Source organism: Podarcis muralis, chromosome 7 (assembly GCF_964188315.1).
Source record: "Podarcis muralis chromosome 7, rPodMur119.hap1.1, whole genome shotgun sequence".
Taxonomy (NCBI): domain Eukaryota; kingdom Metazoa; phylum Chordata; class Lepidosauria; order Squamata; family Lacertidae; genus Podarcis; species Podarcis muralis.
In genome coordinates, this window is record NC_135661.1 from 88022658 (window position 1) to 88042786 (window position 20129).

Here is a 20129-nt window from a genome sequence, read left to right on the forward strand (position 1 = left end):
TACAAATTCTCTCTTTCCTGAGGCGGTTGACTGTGAGGGAAATACATGTTTGAGTGTGTTTTTTTACTACATTTATTCTGGAGGCGGATTCGCCCCAGAGACAGGGAAAGCCTGGCTTCTCCTTAACCATAGACTTGGGGCGAAGGCAGAGGCTAGAGCGCCCGGAAGAAGAAACATCCGGGTTCCTCTCGGGAACCGACGGCCGCCGGAAGGAGCGGCCCCGGCGTCGCCTAACGCGTTGCCCGCCCCGCGCCTCTTTCCGCTATTCGGATTAAATGCACCGGCGGCTAAAGAAGACTCGGTGGCCGCTCTGCGTCGGTGTCTATCGTCCGGGAATCAGAGAGAACGAGCCAGCCGCGAGAACTGATGCGCCTGAGCAGGTGAGCCCTCGCCGTCCAATCAAGAGGCAGAATTTATGATGGACGGGGGGGAAGGGGCGGGCGTTCCCCGTTACCATGGTGATTCTGACACGACCCAAGTTTGGAGGTCGTGACCCCTCCCCATATCCCAATAATAAGCAACACACAAAATGTAATTGGCAAAAGAGCAGGATGGAAGGTCCCTGCCTGCAAAGAGCTCACAGTTGTGGGCATTTGGAAGAGAGAGGGAGGCTGGGGGGGGGGGAAGGCTCCCCTCCCAAAATATTCTGATTTTAATGCTTTTCTTTTTTATACTATTCCTGTCAAGGGTTTCCCATAATGGGCATCTGGTCGGCCACTTTGAGAGCAGGAGGCTGGACTCAGATGGGTCGATTCCTTGGCCTGATCCAGCAGCCAGGCTTTTCCTACACTCTAATGATCACTGTTATCCCTTTGTTGTTGTTGTTTAGTCGTTTAGTCGTGTCCGCCTCTTCGTGACCCCCTGGACCAGAGCACGCCAGGCCCTCCTGTCTTCCACTGCCTCCCGCAGTTTGGTCAAACTCCTGCTGGTAGCTTCGAGAACACTGTCCCACCATCTCGTCCTCTGTTGTCCCCTTCTCCTTGTGCCCTCCATCTTTCCCAACATCAGGGTCTTTTGCAGGTAGTCTTCTCTTCTCATGAGGTGGCCAAAGTACTGGAGCCTCAGCTTCAGGATCTGTCCTTCCAGTGAGCACTCAGGGCTGATTTCCTTCAGAATGGATCGGTTTGATCTTCTTGCAGTCCATGGGACTCTCAAGAGTCTCCTCCAGCACCAGAATTCAAAAGCATCCATTCTCCGGCGATCAGCCTTCTTTATGGTCCAGCTCTCACTTCCATACATCACTACTGGGAAAACCAGAGCTTGAACGATACGGACCTTTGTTGGCAAGGTGATGTCTCTGCTTTTTAAGATTAGTCCATCTCTATCCTGCCTTTCTTGCAGCACAGAACTCAAGAGTCTTGATGGGGTTTTTCCCAGGCAGTGTCTCCTCCAACCACTCCAAATCACACCCAGACCACACCCAGCTGGAGCAAAAGGGCAGGTGTCCTCATGCCATTCCCTTAGGGGCCCGTTGCTCCCATTTAATGGGTGAGAAAGCCGAGAGAACGTCCTGAATAAACAGGCAGTGCCCACTCAAACAGGTCGGGTGGAGCCAAAAGCATTTCAGCAGTTTTAACCCACTCAGGACAAAAACACATTTGCCTGGAATGCAGAAAGCATTTAGTTGTCATAAACTTGTTTTTGTTGACCTTCTGTGATGCATATATAAACTATTGATTTATAATAATAAATAATAAATTTTATTTATACCCCACCCTCCCCGGCCAGAGGTTCAAGACAGCTAACACCAGTAAAATTACAGTAAAATCATAATTGGGGGGGGCAATTTAAAATACAGGTTAAAATGCAATTTAAAATGCAGCCTCATTTTAAAAGTAGCCCATAGATAAAACCATAAGGGGAGGGAAACATAATTCCTAGCCTGCCCCCCATGCCTAGGTCTGCTTCTCACATAAAATGACCCCCGTGAGTCCTTCCTTGCAGGGGTTGGGCTAGATGACCCTGTTGCTCCCTTCCAACTTTTTGATTCTGTGCTTGAGAAATGGATGTGTGACTGGCGGGTAAGGTATTCCTCCTGGATTCTGGCAGCTGGTGAACATAATGAAATAAGAGGAGAATCTTTCAGAGCTGTGCCGTGCCAGCTTTTAGCCTGCTGCTCTTGTAAAACACATGTGCTGCCATAGGGCTACAAGCTGGCATCCCACAGCAGCAGGTGGAAAGACTGAGCGAGGCTTTCAGATGTACCTTCTTGACTCTTGCCAGGAACTGGAGACATGGAGCCCCCAGCATCTGAGAAGGCAATGGAAGGGAGGAAGAAGTTCACTGTGAAGATGGACGATGAAGACGTCGCTCCGGTACGACAGGAAGTTTTGGGTGAGGTTGTGAAGATTTCTCTTGGAGGACTATTCCCCCCACCCCTGAAATCTTACTGGCCTGTTGTGGTTCTGGACAGTTAAGAGTTAACACTCCAGGAGCGTTCTTGATTCACTGGGTTCATTGCCCACATGACCTGGGCATTTCCTTTTGATCTGTGCTCTGTGGGGGCTGAGCTCTCTCTGGATCTCAGTCTGTGTGAGAATGTGAGCAAGGTCGTGTTGTTTTTGTTAGAGACAGAAAGCTGCGAACATGCAGCTAGATTCTGTAGGTTTTTTCTTTTCTGTTTTTTTGAACGCTACTAAATAAAGAGTGATAGATTAGAAGCACTGGTGTCGAGCTGAGTTATTGAAGACACCATGCAGACACAGACAAAGCCATTTTACGCTGCATGTGAACTCTGCTAACGTCCAACAACTGAGAAGAGAGGCAGTGCACGAGTGGAAGCGTGTGGCCGCCACTGATGTTTATCGGAGTGGCAATAAATCAAATTTATTGCAGTGCCGTTGCAGCAGACTCCGTGGGACAAAGGATTTACGACCTACAAATTTTAACATGGACATCAGTTGGTTTCATAACCGGGAAGGTCTGACCTCTGTAGTTCATGCACTGGATTGCAGACTGGATTGCTGCAAGGTGCTCTGGGTGAGGATTCCTTCACACTCGTCCCAGAAGTTGCAGTTAGTGCAGAATGCTGCAGCACGGACCAGTTCACCCGTGAGATCCCCTTACCCTACAATTGCCCACTCGACAGCTTCGATCAGTGGAACTGGCCCTGTTACAGGTGCAACATAATACCCATTCCACATTTGTAAGAATGAAATATTTTAGTGTGGTGGCGTCTACACTTAGGAACTCCCTGCCTATGGATATCAGGGATATCAGGATATCCCTGCCTATGGATAGCAGGTGCCTTTGCTGGACTCTTTCCTGCACCTGCTAAAAGCATTTTTGTTCAGAAAAGCCTAGCCAGAGATGCAAAATGAGCATGCAGAATGTTTGGTGCATGTTTTAATCTGTTTTTGGTTTATTGCTGATTTTATAACGATATAAAGAGTTATTTTTACTGATAATTTTGTGCTATTATTCCCATTGTAAACCATTTTGAGCTTTGTTTGTTTTTATGAAATAATCAGTAAATGATCGTCACCCGTATGCTCACACTGAAACCCAACGCATGCACAGAGCTCCCTCCCTCACAGAAGCCACCATCTCTCCTCTCCAACAGAGCCAAAACAAATTTCTCAGTCACCCAACACTCTCTCCCCACCCTCTCCATTTCCAGGTGAAGCTTCTTTTCAAACCCTCTTCAGCAGCCAAAGCCTCGCCAGCCTCCGAGGCCCCAGTTGCGCCAGGGGGCGCATCGTACGCAGACTATGTCGTTGGACAAGTGGCGGCCTCCTCAGCTCCTCAGGTGAAGCAAGGGGCACCTGTTGCCACATCTGCTCTCCCAAGAGTGCCTCCTCCACATTGCGAAAACAAGAGCCTTCCTGTTGTGCAAAGCGCAACGGAAGACAGAGCACCCCCCTTGAACCCAGCGCCAAAGCCAGGAACCAAACACAACAGCATCATCGTCAGCCCCCGTCAGGTGAGAGAGGGGAGTGGGCAAGCGGGCAAGGGACTCCTCCTCCTCCTCTCTCAGCCCCTGCGCCTTTGGACAATTCTGCTGGCGTTGTGTGTTACCCAGAGGCTGCTCTAGAAAGGTCAAGCTGTGGTGGATTTCGAACAGAGCCCAGGGCAGTTCCGAAATCCCAAATGAACCATCGAATTCCCCGGAATCACAGCTAATGTGTGGAACCGACTGCGCTTACTGTATAAACCTCCATGGCTTTGCAGGAATTCCAGTCCAGACCTCCTGAACTCAAATCCAGAAACTCTGTCCATTGGACGGCCCTGCTTAGTTTCACAAAGGGAAAAGCCTCAGACCCCACCTTGCTTGTAAACCGTTCTTCCATCTTGGCAGCCTTCGAGGGGGCAAGGAGAAAGCACTTTGCACATGTTCAGAGACTACCTTATCTGTATGAGCAGGCCAGGCATTCACAACTGAGCCCCAGTTTAAATCTGAAAGAGTCACGTGCTCACAGCTGTCAAGAAAACCGCTCCAGGTGTCCATGTAAAAGGGTTTTGGCAGAATTTGGCAGATCTCTTGCCTCTCCTTTCTGGCCCCTTCCTCCTGTGTTTGCCTTCCCACTTTCCTCTCTCACTTACCCCACATCCTAGTTGCTTCCGCGACCTCAGGCTGCGTCTGAAACCCTGACGCCCATTGATTCCTCACTCTACCCCCTTCTTTCCTCAGAGGGGGAACCCTATCCTGAAATTCATCCGCAATGTGCCCTGGGAGTTTGGCGAGATTGTCCCGGATTACGTGCTGGGCCAAAGCACCTGCGCCCTTTTCCTGAGGTGAGAATTGGCAGACACGAGCATCTGAGCACACCCCAAGCGGCTCAGGCAGCCTGCAAATCAAGCATTGAACCATATAGCATCTTTGCTGGGAAAGGGGTCTCTCCAGCAATGTAACATTTCACCTGTGCCATGAGATTTGGCAAGGGCCATTTAAAGGGCCCGGCAGCCTCTCCCACACAGCCGGTGCACCCCTTTTCACAAAATAAAACTTGCTCCGAATGTTTTCTTTTCTCTCTATCTCTCTGCCACCCGCAGTCTCCGGTACCACAACCTGAACCCCGGCTACATCCACGAACGCTTGCGCCAGCTCGGAAAGACGTACATGCTGCAGGTGCTGCTGCTTCAGGTTGATGTGGTGAGACACCTTGAACCACTTCACCTCCTCTGACTCCAGCCCTCTCCTTCCCTCCGGCTCGGGCTGCCAGCTCCACAAAATCCACCAACCCCTATTCTCAGTCCCTGGACCACAGAAGCCACTTCTTTTCAATCTTCTCTTTCAGTTTAGCGAAAAGGCAAGCAAGGTGTGTCAGGGTAGCTTATCAAATTATGCATGGCAAGGAGAAAGCAGGTAAGAGAGACGTTTTCCTCTCCTAATGCTAGAACTCATGGCCATGCAGCGAAGCTGAATGTTGGAAGATTCGGGACAGACCAAAGGAAGTCCTCCTTCATGCAGCAGAGTTAAACTGTGGAACTCACGCCTGCAGGAAGAAGTGAAGGCCACCAGCCTGGATCGTTTTTAGAGGATTGGACAAATTCATGGAAGATAAGGTTATCAGTCATGGCTCAGCTCTGGCTCCACAGCTGGAGGCAGCAATGTGACTACCAGTTACTGGAAACCTAAATGAAGGGAGAGGGGATCCTGCTTGTTTTATTTATTTATTTATTTATTTATTTATTTAATTTATTTATATTTATACCCCACCCTCCCCAGCCAAGACCGGGCTCAGGGTGGCTAACAACCAGTAATAAAAACAGGTTGATTAAAATACAATTTAAAAAATAAGATTAAAATACAACATTAAAACATTAGGATGCAGCCTCTTCACAGGAGGAGAAAGGAAAAAGAAAGAGGTGGAGGGAATCAAACTGATTCTAAGCCAAAGGCCAGGTGGAACAACTCTGTCTTACAGGCCCTGTGGAAAGAAATCAGATCCTGCAGGGCCCTGGTCTCATGAGGCAGAGCGTTCCACCAGGCCGGAGCCAGTGTTGAGAAGGCCCTGGCTCTGGTTGAGGGTAATCTGACTTCCCTAGGGCCCGGGAACCTCTAGGATGTTGCTATTTATGGACCTTAAGGTCCTCCGTGGGGCATACCGGGAGAGGCGGTCCTGTAGGTACAAGGGTCCTAGGCCGTGAAGGGCTTTAAAGGTCAAAACCAGCACCTTGAACCTGACCCGATACTCCACTAGGAGCCAGTGCAGCTGGAAAAGCACTGGGTGAATATGCTCCCATGGCAGAGACCCTGTGAGGAGCCTCACTGCAGCATTCTGCACCCGCTGGAGTTTCTGGGTCAGCTTCAAGGGCAGCCCCACGTAGAGCGAATTACAGTAGTCAAGCCTGGAGGTGACCGTTGCATGGATCACTGTGGCCAGGGTGAGGCGGGAAAGGTAAGGGAGTAAGTTTCCCTTTGGAGTATATGTTTGGCAACTGTGAGAACAGGCTGCTGAACTAAGCCCTTTGTGGCTTAGGGCCCTCGTATCTACAGGACCGCCTCTCCTGTTCTGCCCCGCAGAGGACCTTAAAGTTCATGAATAACCACAGTTTAGAGGTCCCGGGCCCTAAGGAAGTCAGACTATCCTTGCCCAGGGCCAGGGCCTTTTCAGTGGTGGCTCCTACCTGGTGGAATGCTCTGTCCCATGAGACCAGGGCCCTGCAGGATTTAACCTCCTTCCGCCGGGCCTGTAAGACAGAGCTATTCCGCCTGGCCTTTAATTTGAATTCAGCCTGATCTTTTATTCCCCTTCTCTTCCCTCCCCCTCCCATTTTATGAAGATCACCCGCTCTGAGACCCCACAGCTAATTCTCCCCTGGCCTCCTCGCTGGCCCAAGTAGGACCAATTCAGCCAGCTAGCCCTGGGGATTATCTAATGCTGCTTTCCCCTAAATTGATTTCTGAATTTTATTGTTATTCATGTTTTTTACTGTATTTTATGCTGGTTTTATAATTGTTTTAAATTTCTTGTTAGCCGAGCTGAGCCCGGTTTTTGAACCGGGAAGGGCAGGGTATAAACAAATTATTATTATTATTATTATTATTATTATTATTATTAGCCATAGGCCTGAGCCAGGTTCTTATGTCCTTATGGATCCTCCAGGCCCAGAGGCAGTCTTATCTAGATTCCTAGGTTCGTTGGGGTATTTAGCCAGTGGGAGAAGAGGATGCTAGACTAGATGGGCTCCCTTTGGCCTGATCCACCAGGCACTTCTTGTGTTCATTCCCTCTCCGTGACGTCGGAGGAATCCCCAGACGCCAATTGTGAACTGTCCCCTTCACGTTCTGCTTGAGAGAGGGGATGCTGGGCTGGGCGGGTCTTTTCTTTGATGCAGCAGCCAGATTCCCTTCCTTCCACAGGTAAAGGTAAAGGGACCCCTGATCATTAGGTCCAGTCATGGCCGACTCTGGGGTTGCAGCGCTCATCTCGCTTTACTGGCTGAGGGAGCCGGCGTACAGCTTCCGGGTCATGTGGCCAGCATGACTAAGCCACTTCTGGCGAACCAGAGCAGCGCACGGAAATGCCGTTTGCCTTCCTGCCGGAGTGGTACCTATTTATCTACTTGCACTTTGGTGTGCTTTCAAACTGCTAGGTGGGCAGGAGCAGGGACCGAGCAACGGGAGCTCACCCCGTCGTGGGGAATTTGAACCGCCGACCTTCTGATCGGGAAGTCCTAGGCTCTGTGGTTTAACTCACAGCGCCACCCGCGTTCCACTCCTTCCACAGAGACACCCCACATTCTCTACCCACTCCAGACCTGTGTGGCTCATTTTCCCAACTCCTTCCTTGTTCCCTTTAGAAAGACCCACACCAGGCACTGAAGGAGCTGGCCAAGATCTGCATCCTCGCTGACTGCACCCTCATCCTGGCCTGGAGGTGAGGACCAAAGACTGGGGGGGGGGGGGCGGGGAGGCGTCTGCAGAAACTCAAAACAACAACATAGAGGAAGTTCCCAGCTTCTGAATCACTGGCCTGAATGCGGTCTAGCTCTGGCCCAGGGTAGTTTGTAGGGAGTGGGGATTCAGCAGCACTTGGTCTGCAGAAGATCCTGGGTTCAAATCCAGGTAAAAAAGCCAGATTTCTAGCAGCAGGACCTGGAATTGTCTCTGCCCCAGAAAATGGTGGATGGCTGCATTCTTTCATGGACTGGTCTGTGTGCTCAGCGAGGTCCCTCGATCCAGCCCTCAGTCTGCCTCTTCCCATCACACAGCCTTTTCTGCTGCTAGAGTCCATGGCAGAGGGTGGATTCCCCTGCGTCAGGAGGCAGGCTGCCCCAGGCCACCCCTGGGGGTAATATATAATAATTAATAATAATAATTTATTGTTTATACCCCGCCCATCTGGCTGGGCTTCCTCAGCCACTCTGGGCGCTTCCAACAAGATATTAAAATACCATAATACATCAAACATTAAAAGCTTCCCTAAACAGGGCTGCCTTCAGATGTTTTCTAAAAATCTGGTATTTGTTCTTCTCATTGACATCTGATGGGAGGACGTTCCACAGGGCGGGTGCCACTACCGAGAAGGCCCTCTGCCTGGTTTCCTGTAGCTTTGCTTCTCGCAGTGAGGGAAGCGCCAGAAGGCCCTTGGCACTGGACCTCAGTGTCTGGGTAGAACGATAGGGGTGGAGATGCTCCTTCAGATAAACTGGAGGGAGGCTTTTTAGGGCTTGAAAGGTCAGCACCAACACTTGTGCCCGGAAATGTATAGGGAGCCAATGTAGATCTTTCAAGACCGGTGTTATGTGGTCCCGGCAGCCACTCCCAGTCACCAGTCTAGCTGCCGCATTCTGGATTAGTTGTAATTTCCGGGTCACCTTCAAAGGTAGCCCCACGTAGAGCGCATTGCAGTAGTCCAAGCGGGAGATAACTAGAGCATGCACCACTCTGGCGAGACAGTCTGTGGGCAGGGAGGGTCTCATCCTGTGTACCAGATGGAGCTGGTAGACAGCTGCCCTGGACATAGAATTGACCTGCGCCTCCATGGACAGCTGTGAGTCCAAAATGACTCCCAGGCTGCGCACCTGGTCCTTCAGGGGCACAGTTGCCCCATTCAGGACCAGGGAGTCCTCCACACCCGCCCGCCCCCTGTCCCCCAAGAACAGCACTTCTGTCTTGTCAGGATTCAACCTCAATCTGTTAGCCGCCATCCATCCTCCAACCGCAGTTGCATTGCTCCAAAGATCTAGGGAATGAGACACTCCCTTTTGGGAAGCATTTCCCAGCCCCCAAGATCTTGTGAGATGACACCTGCCTCCCCTCCCCTGTCGAGGTGGCGACACACATTGCACCACGTGCAGAACCCCCGGCTTGCCAGCTACTCGATGAACCTAAGTTTCCAGTCCTCATTGTCAATAGATTATTTTCCCCAGGGGGAAAAAACATCAAGCATGAAACGGGCTGGCAAGCTTTGCTCACGAAATAATAATAATTATAATAATTTATTATTTGTACCCTGCCCATCTGGCTGGGTTTCCCCAGCCACTCTGGGTGGCTTCCATAGAGCCCAAAAATACACTAAAATACCACACATTAAAAACTTCCCTGAACAGGGCTGCCTTACGATGTCTTCTGAATGTCAGGTAAAGTGGTGCCCCGCAAGACGAATGCCTCGCAAGACGAAAAACTCGCTAGACGAAAGGGTTTTCCGTTTTTTGAGTCGTTCCTCAAGACGAATTTCCCTATGGGCTTGCTTCGCAAGACGAAACGTCTTGCGAGTTCTTGCGAGTTTGTTTCCTTTTTCTTAAAGCCGCTAAGCTGCTAATAGCCGTGCTTCACAAGACGAAAAAACCGCAAGACGAAGAGACTCGCGGAACGGATTAATTTCGTCTTGCGAGGCACCACTGTAGTTATTTATCGCTTTGACATCTGATGGGAGGGCGTTCCACAGGGCGGGCGCCACTACCGAGAAACAGGGGGTGTTGTGTTCCGACGTGGGTCTGCTGAGCCCTTCGGCTTCTCTTTCCCCTCTCCAGCCCGGAGGAAGCAGGACGCTACTTGGAAACCTACAAAGCCTACGAGCAGAAGCCGGCCGACTTGCTGAAGGAGAAAGTGGATCGGGACTACCTGTCAAGAGTAAGAAACTCCTTCCCACCAGCCTCAGCCGTGTTAGCTAGGGAGCTGCAGGCCTAGATCAGGCTCATTTTCCCCTGTGGCTGATTGTCCCCTTTTTATTCCCATTCTCACCCACAGAGAGCCCTTTCCAACTCTGCCACTTGGGTAACAGGTTGTCAGCATCTATTTCCTGTCACAAACTTGACATGAGCCAACAGTGTGACGCGGCAGCTAAAAAAGCCAATGCAATTCTGGGCTGCATCAATAGGAGTATAGCATCTAGATCAAGGGAAGTAATAGTGCCACTGTATTCTGCTCTGGTCAGACCTCACCTGGAGTACTGTGTCCAATTCTGGGCACCACAGTTCAAGAAGGACACTGACAAACTGGAACGTGTCCAGAGGAGGGCAACCAAAATGGTCAAAGGCCTGGAAACGATGCCTTATGAGGAACGGCTAAGGGAGCTGGGCATGTTTAGCCTGGAGAAGAGGAGGTTAAGGGGTGATATGATAGCCATGTTCAAATATATAGAAGGATGTCATATAGAGGAGGGAGAAAGGTTGTTTTCTGCTGCTCCAGAGAAGCGGACACGGAGCAATGGATCCAAACTACAAGAAAGAAGATTCCACCTAAACATTAGGAAGAACTTCCTGACAGCAAGAGCTGTTCGACAGTGGAATTTGCTGCCAAGGAGTGTGGTGGAGTCTCCTTCTTTGGAGGTCTTTAAGCAGAGGCTTGACAGCCATATGTCAGGAGTGCTCTGATGGTGTTTCCTGCTTGGCAGGGGGTTGGACTCGATGGCCCTTGTGGTCTCTTCCAACTCTATGATTCTAGATTCCTCCCCTGCCTGTCATCCAAATAATCCCAGATAGAAAAGGGATGGTGACGGCACTGTTTTTAAGGAGACAGTGGCCGTAAGTCCTTGACCGCCACATGTATGACAGATCACCCTTTGCCCTGCTGTTCTTTGCCATCTCTAAAACCAAGCATCTCCCTCGCGTGCTTTTCCTGAAATGCTACTTGCATTCGTTCCTCTCTGAAGTTTGCAAAATGAATAGAAACACCAACCATGAGCTTTGCAGGTCAGGTGCTGCAGAGCTTTCCACAGAATCCTAAGAGTTGGCAGGGACCACAAGTGTCATCTACCGCAACCCCTTGCAGCGCAGGAATCTCTTGCCCGACATGGGGCTTGAACCCACAACCCTGAAATTAAGAGCCTTCTGCTCTACTGACTGAGCTATCCCAGGCTTGGCCAGTGTGGTGTAGTGGTTAAGAGCGGTGGACTCGTAATCTGGTGAACCGGGTTCGCGTCTCCGCTCCTCCACACGCAGCTGCTGGGTGACCTTGGGCCAGTCACACTTCTCTGAAGTCTCTCAGCCCCACTCACCTCACAGAGTGTTTGTTGGGGGGGAGGAAGGGAAAGGAGAATGTTAGCCGCTTTGAGACTCCTTCGGGTAGTGATAAAGCGGGATATCAAATCCAAACTCTTCTTCTTCCTTCTCTCATTGCAGGTGACAGACTGCCTGACCAGCGTGAAATCGGTGAACAAGACAGACACCCTGAGTCTGCTCTCCACCTTCGGAGTGAGTGCCTTTCCTTGGCAGGGGAGGGGCAAGCTTTCAAGAGAAGCACCCATTTCAAGTCTGGTAGCTTTTGCCCTTTGACCCAAAAGCCCTTTAATCCCAGAAATGAGATATTCTGGGGGGACAGGACTGGGGGGACAGGTAAACGGCGTTTCCGTGCGCTGCTCTGGTTCGCCAGAAGCGGCTTCGTCATGCTGGCCACATGACCCGGAAGCTGTACGTCGGCTCCCTCGGCCAGTAAAGCGAGATGGGCACCACAACCTCAGAGTCGGCCACGACTGGACCTAATGGTCAGGGGTCCCTTTACCTTTACTCTTCTTCTGCCTGGCCTTCAGATCTCTCCCCAGCCCCCACCACCCATCAGCCCTGCCTCAAACCCTCCTTGAGCATTTCTGCCAGGCTGGAATGCTGCAATCATGCTTCTTTGGACGGGCAGAGAAGGGTGTGTGCATCTGTGTAGCAGCTAGCTCAGTGTACAAAGGTAGTATTTGCATCCACCTGCCTTGGCCTCTGGTCCCGCCTGGGGAACACGGCCCCTAGACTCGAAAAGGGTTCCCCAGCCCTGCTGCAGAAGACTTTGTGAACTCTTAAGCCCTGTTCTTCCTTCTTAGACTTGCTTTTTAACTTTTTAACTCTTGCCTTGTAGTCGCTGCAAAGCATCATCCAAGCTTCCAAGGAGGATCTGTCCCTGTGCCCAGGGATCGGGCCCCAAAAGGTACAGCTGTCCAATGCACAAATAGTTTTTCGTCGGCTTGTGGGAGGTCGAGGCCTGCCACATCGTAGTACTGTAGTCAGGTACTTTGCAAGGTAAAAGGTAAAGGACCCCTGGACGGTTAAGTCCAGTCAAAGGCAACTATGGGGTTGTGGTGCTCATCTCACTTTCAGGCCAAGGGAGCCAGTGTTTGTCCGCAGACAGGTCATGTGGCCTGCATGACTAAACCGCTTCTGGCGCAACGAAACACAGTGATGGAAACCAGAGCACACGGAAACACAGGTGGCGCTGTGGTCTGAACCACCAAACCTCTTGGGCTTGCCGATTGCAAGGTTGGCAGTTCAAATCTGTGTAATGGTTGTGAGCTCCCGTTACTCTGTCCCAGCTTCTGCCAACCTAGCAGTTCAAAAGCACACCAGTGCAAGTAGATAAATAGGTACCGCTGCAGCAGGAAGGTAAACAGCATTTCTGTGCGCTGCTCTGGTTTCCGTCACGGTGTTCCGTTGCACCGGAAGCGGTTTAGTCTTGCTGGCCACATGACCCAGAAAGCTGTCTGCGGACAAACGCTGGCTCCCTCGGCCTGAAAGTGAGATGAGCGCCGCAACCCCATAGTCGCCTTTGACTGGACTTAACCATCCAGGGGTCCTTTACCTTTTTTACCTTTACTTTGCAAGGTCCCTCAGGAACTACTTTTGAGGCCTCAATCTTCTCGCTCTCAGGACTGAAGGGGGAGAAAGTGCGAAATGGCTGGATTTGCATCCTGGGCTGCATTTCCCATGGGTGATGCAGCTGCAGCAGCGTAGCCTCGTGGGCCCTATCAAAAGTGACTTTAAGTTCGGAAGGGAGTCAGGGATGCCATTGTGGGAAACTAAGTGCAATGACTGGGAGGCTGCTGCTGCTGGTGAACAGGGAGCACGGCAGAAGCACCAAATCGCAGCGGGTAATAGGAATCTCAGGGCACAAGCAGCTAAGCTGTGGGCCTTATTCTGAAAAGTAAACACCCCAGTCTTCAATGATTCTCAACTCAGAGCTGATTTACCGTATTTTTCGCTCTATAGGACGCACTTTTCCCCCTCCAAAAATGAAGGGGAAATGTGTGTGCGTCCTATGGAGCGAATGCAGGTTCCTTGGCTTCAGCGAAAGCAACGCGAAGCCTCCGAAGTGCCGAGGGAGCGCTCCCTCCACGCTCCTGAGGCTTCGCGTTGCTTTCGCTGAAACCTGGAGAGTGAGAGGGGTCGGTGGGCACCGATCCCTCTTGCTCTCCAGGCTTCGCTTCGCTGGAGAGGCGCTGCACAGTTTTCCCTCTCTGCGCAGCGCCCCTTCAGCGAAGGGGGAGGAGAAATGGAAGAGACTCCGTTTCTTCTGCCACTTTGCTGAAGGGGTGCTGAGCAGAGAGGGGGAGAAATTTTTTCCCCCTGTTCTCCCCCTTCTATGGTCGGGTGCGTCCTATAGAGCGAGAAATACAGTAAATAGCAGCAGAAGCTGCTGCCTGATATCACAATAGACCATCTAACTGGCAGCAAGCTCTCTAGGGTTTCAGGTATCTGTCCTGTTGGGGACTGAGCGTAGGACTCTGATCTGCAGTGGCCCTTCCCCAAAGGCTTTGGGGTCTCCTGGGGCTGGGACTGCTTTGGGGAAGAGGGTGACAGACAGAGCCTCCTTTTCCACTCACAGGTCCCCACAGAGCAGCACCCACGGGAATCCCCCCCCACACATACGGAACATTTGTCTCCCCAATTTTCAATGGCACCCTTTTCTTCCAGGCCAGGCGGCTCTTTGACGTCCTGCACCAGCCGTTCCTCAAAGCACACAAGTGAGCAGGGGCCTCCTCCGTGGCGAGAAGACCAGGAGCACGTTCTCTGCAAGACTGTTGTCTGGCGCCCCGTCCCCCCACCCCTCAAACTTCCCGGCTCAAAAACTCAGCCGCCTGCAGAGACTTGAGGAAGCCCGGCAGAGCAGCACAACCTCCTGGAAGGGGACAAAACCTTTTATTTTTCCAGCGGCCAACAATATTTCTCTTCTTCCCCACCCACTTTGCAATAAAACAACCACTGTGTGGCAAAACCCACCCCAAGATTCTCCCTTATTCTTCTTGGGTGGAGGGAGCAAGCTTTGCTGAAAAAGGAAGTTTGGTTCCTGCTTCACAGCTCCTTATCTAATCCAGAGGCAGAAAACAAGGATCTGAGCAGCTGCAGGCAAACCAGGGGCCCCTTCAAATCTCCGTCTCCTGCAGCAACCGGACAAGCTGCGTAAAGAGTTCATGGAGGTGGCAGTGGGGGACATTGTTCTCAGAAAAGGCAGGAGTTTTTGTCCCCCACCCTCACACCCACAAGATGTCCCAGACCTGAGCTGGAGGGCAGCTTTTCATTCCTGCTCGCTCGCCGGCTCCTCCTTCCATGACGCTTCCTCCTTCCTCTTGTGCTTCTTCTTTTTCTTCTTGTGATGCTTCTGGCTGAGCTCCTCCGCTCTGGGCTCAGAGGACTCCCCTTGCCACTGCCCCTCTCCTTCTCCGGGTGGCCCAGAGGGGGCTTCCAGCTCCCCCCAAACCCCCAGCTCCTGCTTCACAGAGCTGGGCTCCAGCGACGCCGTCCCCCGTTCCTCCTCCGCTTTCTCCCTCTTCTTCTTTTTCTTCTTCTTGGGAGGGCTAAGCTCAGGCTCCTCTTTGACTTGTGCCAGGCAGGCCTGGGGGCTGCCCCCCAGGCTGCTCAGCTCCCTCCCTGGCTCGGTCTCGAGGCAGGCAGGGCCCACCAAGGCCGCCGGCACCGTCGCTGCCTCCTCTTCATGCTTCCGTTTCTTCTTATGCTTGTGTGCAGCCTTCCCCCCTGCCTGGGACCTGGGCTCAGCCTCACCAGGTGCCACCACCCTCTCTTCCTCCTCTTCTTTCCTCTTCTCCTTCTTCCTCTTCTTGCTCCTGCGCCCCTCCTCCCCAGCCCCTTCCTCGGGGGCAATCTCCCCTTGCGCCACCAGCCCTTCGGAAATTGCCTCCGGACCTAGACTCGCCTGGGACTCCTCTTGCTTCACCAGGGGGTGCTCCTGGGGGTCCGCCACCCTCTCGAGGGTCCGCTTCTTTTTCTTCTTCTTCCGGGGGTGCTCCTCGGCAGCTTCCTGCATGGGAGGGGGCCGCTTCGGACAGCCCCCAAAAGGCAGGAAGCGCTGCTTGAGGCCTTCGGGGATCTGGGGGGCTGGTCTGGCTGCCACAGGGAAGAGAGGCTGGTTGGCACTGGGGTCTCCATACCTCTCGCAAAAAGTCAGGGAGCTGCTGAAAGGGGGTGCGCAGGTGAGGAGGTCCAAGTGGCCCGACGGGACGAGCAGGCGGGCACTGCTGCCCCGGTCCCCTGGAGTCGCTTGGACGTGGTAGACTTTCTGGGTCCCGTCCGACTGCGGCGTCTTCAGAATCTGGAAGCCCACGAGGGGTACGGCGTGGCCTTCGAGGCTGCGGGGCAGGAACCAAGGGACATGTGAGAGAGTTAGAAATGGAAGAGGACACAGATGCATTTCCACACAGATGCAACAAAGCTTTTAAAAGGTATTATTTTACAGGAGGGACGCGGGCGGCGCTGTGGGTAAAAGCCTCAGCGCCTAGGGCTTGCCGATCGAAAGGTCGACGGTTCAAATCCCCGCGGCGGGGTGCGCTCCCGTCATTCGGTCCCTGCTCCTGCCAACCTAGCAGTTCGAAAGCACATCAAAGTGCAAGCAGATAAATAGGTACCACTCAGGCGGGAAGGTAAACGGCGTTTCCGTGTGCGGCTCTGGCTCGCCAGAGCAGCGATGTCACGCCGGCCACGTGACCCGGAAGTGTCTCCGGACAGCGCTGGCCCCCGGCCTCTTGAGTGAGATGGGTGCACAACCCTAGAGTCTGTCAAGACTGGCCCGTACAGGCAGGGGTACCTTTACCTTTACCTTTATTTTACAGGATGTTGGTTGCACAAGCGAACACTGTATTTGCAGAACCTGGGAATAACCAGACCTGGCCCTGCACACTCGTTCGCAGACTGTCCCCACTCCTCCCCAAGGAAAAGAGCGATGGGGGGGGGGGGGTACTGCTGGTTTTGACCTACAAAGGCGTACCCAGCTCAGGACCCCAATGCCTCAAGGGCCGCCTCTCCCCATGTGAACCAGCCTGGAGCCCGCAACCATCATTCAAGGCCTTTCTTTGTGTTCCCCCTCAATGAAAGGTCCACAGGGTGGTGACACGAGAACGGGGCCCTTTCAGTGGTGGCTCCTCACAAGATGCTCTCCTGGCATCATTACTCCATATCTTCTGGCAGGCACCAGAAAAAACATTCCTTTTTAACCAGGCCTTTGACTTTTAAGTCTCTATGGCCTTTTTGCATGGATGGGACGCTTTAGTGTAAAATAAATACGGTCAAACCTTGGTTCCCGAACGGCTTAGTTGCTGAACAAATCAGCTCCCAAACGCCATAAGTGTTCCGGTTTGCAAACATTTTTTGGAAGGTTTTCAAACGGTTTTGGGAGTCGAACGGACTTCTTGAACGGATTAAGTTCGAGAACCAAGGTACCACTCTAAATAAATTACATCATTGTCTTTTAGATTTTTTCAAAAGTTGGTTTTAAGGTATATATGTGATTGCTTAAAGTACGGCAAGTTGCTTTTGAGCAGTAAAAAAAGGTGAATAATAAATGCAATTAACAATAATAATACCCCCATGTTAAGGCAGCTTTCTCCAACCTGGTTCCAGGACTACAACTCCCCTCAGCTGAAACCAGTGTGGCCCTGTGACGCTGAGGCTGATGGGAGTTGTAGTCCAACACGCCTGCAGGGCACCAGGTTGCGGGAAGGTGACCTGAGGCTTCCTGAGCTTGCTCATGCTCACATGCACACAAACATGCTTACCTCTCAGGGCTGAAGTTAGCAGGGGCTCTGATCAGCACCAGCTGCTTCGAGGGGCTCTGGAGCGACTCAGGGCTGAGGGGCGGCCCAGGGGCAAACGGGCTGGCAGCAAACTCCTCCGGGCACTCAAAACGCAATGGTCCTGTGGGGTTGGCGGAGAGAGAGATTGGAGAGGTCAGTAAATAGCCCCCAGTATTATGGCAAGTAAGGGACGTGGGTGGCGCTGTGAGTTAAACCACAGAGCCTAGGACTTGCCGATCAGAAGGTCGGCAGTTCGAATCCCCGCAACGGGGTGAGCTCCCGTTGCTCGGTCCCTGCTCCTGCCAACCTAGCAGTTTGAAAGCACGTCAAAGTGCAAGTAGAGTGGTACCTCGGGTTACATACGCTTCAGGTTACAGACTCCGCTAACCCAGAAATAGTGTTTCAGGTTAAGAAATTTGCTTCAGGATGAGAACAGAAATTGTGCTCTGGCGGCGCGGCGGCAGCAGGAGGCCCCATTAGCTAAAATGGTGCTTCAGGTTAAGAATAGTTTCAGGTTAAGAACGGACCTCCAGAACAAATTAAGTACTTAACCTGAGGTACCACTGTAGATAAATAGGTACCACTCTGGCGGTGTTTCCATGCGCTGCTCTGGTTCGCCAGAAGCAGCTTAGTCCTGCTGGCCACATGACCCGGAAGCTGTACGCCGGCTCCCTTGGCCAATAAAGCAAGATGAGCACCGCAACCACATATTCGGCTGCGGCTGGACCTAATGGTGAGGGGTCCCTTTACCTTTACTATTATGGCAAGTTCTTAAAAAATGGGAGTGCCTGATCACCTCATCCGTCTCCTGCAAAATCTCTATGTGGGACAAGAAGCTACAGTTAGAACTGGATATGGAACAACTGATTGGTTGAAAATTGGGAAAGGAGTACAACAAGGCTGTATATTGTCTCCCTGCTTATTTAACTTATATGCAGAACTCATCATGCGAAAGGCTCGGCTGGATGAATCCCAAGCCAGAATTAAACTTGCTGGAAGAAATATCAACAACCTCAGATATGCAGATGACACAACCTTGATGGCAGAAAGTGAGGAGGAATTAAAAAACCTTTTAATGAGGGTGAAAGAGGAGAGCGCAAAATATGGTCTGAAGCTCAACATCAAAAAAACGAAGATCATGGTCACTGGTCCCATCACCTCCTGGCAAACAGAAGGGGAAGAAATGGAGGCAGTGAGAGATTTTACTTTCTTGGGCTCCATGGTCACTGCAGATGGTGACAGCAGCCACGAAATTAAAAGATGCCTGCTTCTTGGGAGAAAAGCAATGACAAACCTAGACAGCATCTTAAAAAGCAGAGACATGACCTTGCCAACCAAGGTCTGTATTGTTAAAGCTATGGTTTTCCCAGTAGTGATGTATGGAAGTGAGAGCTGGACCATCAAGAAGGCTGATCGCCGAAGAATGGATGCTTTTGAATTCTGGTGCTGGAGGAGACTCTGGAGAGTCCCATGGACTGCAAGAAGATCAAATGTATCCATTCTGAAGGAAATCAGCCCTGAGTGCTCACTGGAAGGACAGATCCTGAAGCTGAGGCTTCAAGACTTTGGCCACCTCATGAGAAGAGAAGACTCCCTGGAAAAGACCCTGATGCTGGGAAAGATGCACAAGGAGAAGGGGACGACAGAGGACGAGATGGTGGGACAGTGTTCTCGAAGCTACCAGCATGAGTTTGACCAAACTGGGGGAGGCTGTGGAAGACAGGAGTGCCTGGCGTGCTCTGGTCCAGGGGGTCACTAAGAGTCGGACACGACTAAACGACTAAACAACAACATGGTTTCCCCAGTAGTGATGTATGGAAGTGAGAGCTGGACCATAAAGAAGGCTGATCGCTGGAGAATGGATGCTTTTGAATTTTGGTTATGGAGGAGACTCTTGAGAGTCCCATGGACTGCAAGAAGATCAAACCTCTCCATTCTGAAGGAAATCTCGAAGCTACCAGCATGAGTTTGACCAAATTGCAGGAGGCAGTGGAAAACAGGACAGAAGTGCCTGGCGTGCTCTGGTCCAGGGGGTCACAAAGAGTCGGACACGACTAAACATCAGGGAGACCTTGCAGGCCCTTTGGCATCAGGACCACAGGGCCCCCTCTGCTCCACGCTCTCCGCAGGTACACTGCCCTTGCACATGGAGGCTCCACTCCGCTTCCACCCTCCCCGCAGCTGCCTCGCCCCCTTCTTAGGCTCCTCCTGAGAAACGGGGGCCGAAAAACCTGCTCGCCTCCCCTCCTCCGCTCACCCTCCGGGGCTCCGCTCCGGCCGCCGCCGCCCCGCACCTCCATGGCTGCAGCGCCCACGTGGAGCTCCTGGCAACCGCTGCCGCTTCCGGGTTCTCACCGGAGGCGGGGAGGCACTTGGTACGCTCCACGCTCTCAGGCACTCTCGGCCGGGTGACGTCAGCGGCGTCCCCCGGGCAGAGCACAATGGTACCTTCCCGGCCCTTAAAGGGGAAACGAGCTCGCCTTTTCCCCTTTGTTTTTTGTCCGCCGACATCAATGGGGTTTTTCTATAGAGTGCTGCCGTTGTTCCAAACGGGGGTTGGCAGCAGGGGGATTTAGCAGGGGGGCAGCACAAAGGATGGGGAGGGACGGTCAGTGCATCAGGCTGCTAACCAGAAGGTTGCTGGTTCGAGCCCACCTAGGGATGGCTGTGCTGGTCAGGATTCCTGCCTTGCAGCGGGTTGAGCTAGATGACCCCGGGGGAACCCTTCCAACTCTGGGATTCCATTCTCCTGAGTCGATGTGCTTAGGATTGGGTCTTCTCCATGCGTGCCCCCCCCCCCCCGGTTTGTCTAGGCTCTTAAGTTATACAGTGGTACCTCAGGTTACATACTCTTCAGGTTACAGACTCCGCTAGTTGAGGCTCCAAGACTTTGGCCACCTCATGAGAAGAGAAGACTCCCTGGAAAAGGCCCTGATGTTGGGAAAGATGGAGGGCACAAGG

The 20129-nt window shown here is 52.2% G+C and overlaps 2 protein-coding genes across 3 annotated transcripts; one reads left to right on the forward strand and one right to left on the reverse strand.

The window, feature by feature from the left end:
* Positions 1-15: 15 nt before the first annotated feature.
* ERCC1 (ERCC excision repair 1, endonuclease non-catalytic subunit) lies at positions 16-14363 on the forward strand. 2 transcript variants are annotated; one of them, XM_028741943.2, is made up of 10 exons: positions 16-380; positions 2224-2334; positions 3620-3922; positions 4631-4734; positions 4993-5092; positions 7747-7823; positions 9922-10021; positions 11512-11583; positions 12230-12298; positions 14059-14363. In XM_028741943.2, the coding sequence occupies exons 2-10, from the start codon at positions 2299-2301 to the stop codon at positions 14110-14112; spliced, it is 915 nt and encodes a 304-aa protein (XP_028597776.2). In that variant the 5' UTR covers positions 16-380; positions 2224-2298; the 3' UTR covers positions 14113-14363. The 2 variants fall into 2 exon arrangements, with proteins under 2 accessions (XP_028597776.2, XP_028597775.2); XM_028741942.2 differs by having other exon boundaries at positions 2224-2315.
* Positions 14267-19534, reverse strand: POLR1G (RNA polymerase I subunit G). The gene is made up of 3 exons (XM_028741939.2): positions 19426-19534; positions 17151-17289; positions 14267-15728 (listed from the first exon to the last, which is right to left on the reverse strand). The coding sequence occupies exons 1-3, from the start codon at positions 19466-19468 to the stop codon at positions 14660-14662; spliced, it is 1251 nt and encodes a 416-aa protein (XP_028597772.2). The 5' UTR covers positions 19469-19534; the 3' UTR covers positions 14267-14659.
* Between the last annotated feature and the right edge of the window lie 595 nt (positions 19535-20129).

Coding starts and splice junctions, on each gene's coding strand:
- ERCC1 (XM_028741942.2), top strand. CDS start 2,235: ATGGAGCCCCCAGCATCTGAGAAGGCAATGGAAGGGAGGAAGAAGTTC. Junction 2,316..3,619: donor ACGATGAAGACGTCGCTCCG/GTACGACAGGAA, acceptor CTCCATTTCCAG/GTGAAGCTTCTTTTCAAACC. Junction 4,735..4,992: donor ACCTGCGCCCTTTTCCTGAG/GTGAGAATTGGC, acceptor TGCCACCCGCAG/TCTCCGGTACCACAACCTGA.
- POLR1G (XM_028741939.2), bottom strand. CDS start 19,468: ATGGAGGTGCGGGGCGGCGGCGGCCGGAGCGGAGCCCCGGAGG. Junction 17,290..19,425: donor CCGGAGCGGAGCCCCGGAGG/GTGAGCGGAGGA, acceptor CCAACCCCACAG/GACCATTGCGTTTTGAGTGC. Junction 15,729..17,150: donor GCTAACTTCAGCCCTGAGAG/GTAAGCATGTTT, acceptor CCTGCCCCGCAG/CCTCGAAGGCCACGCCGTAC.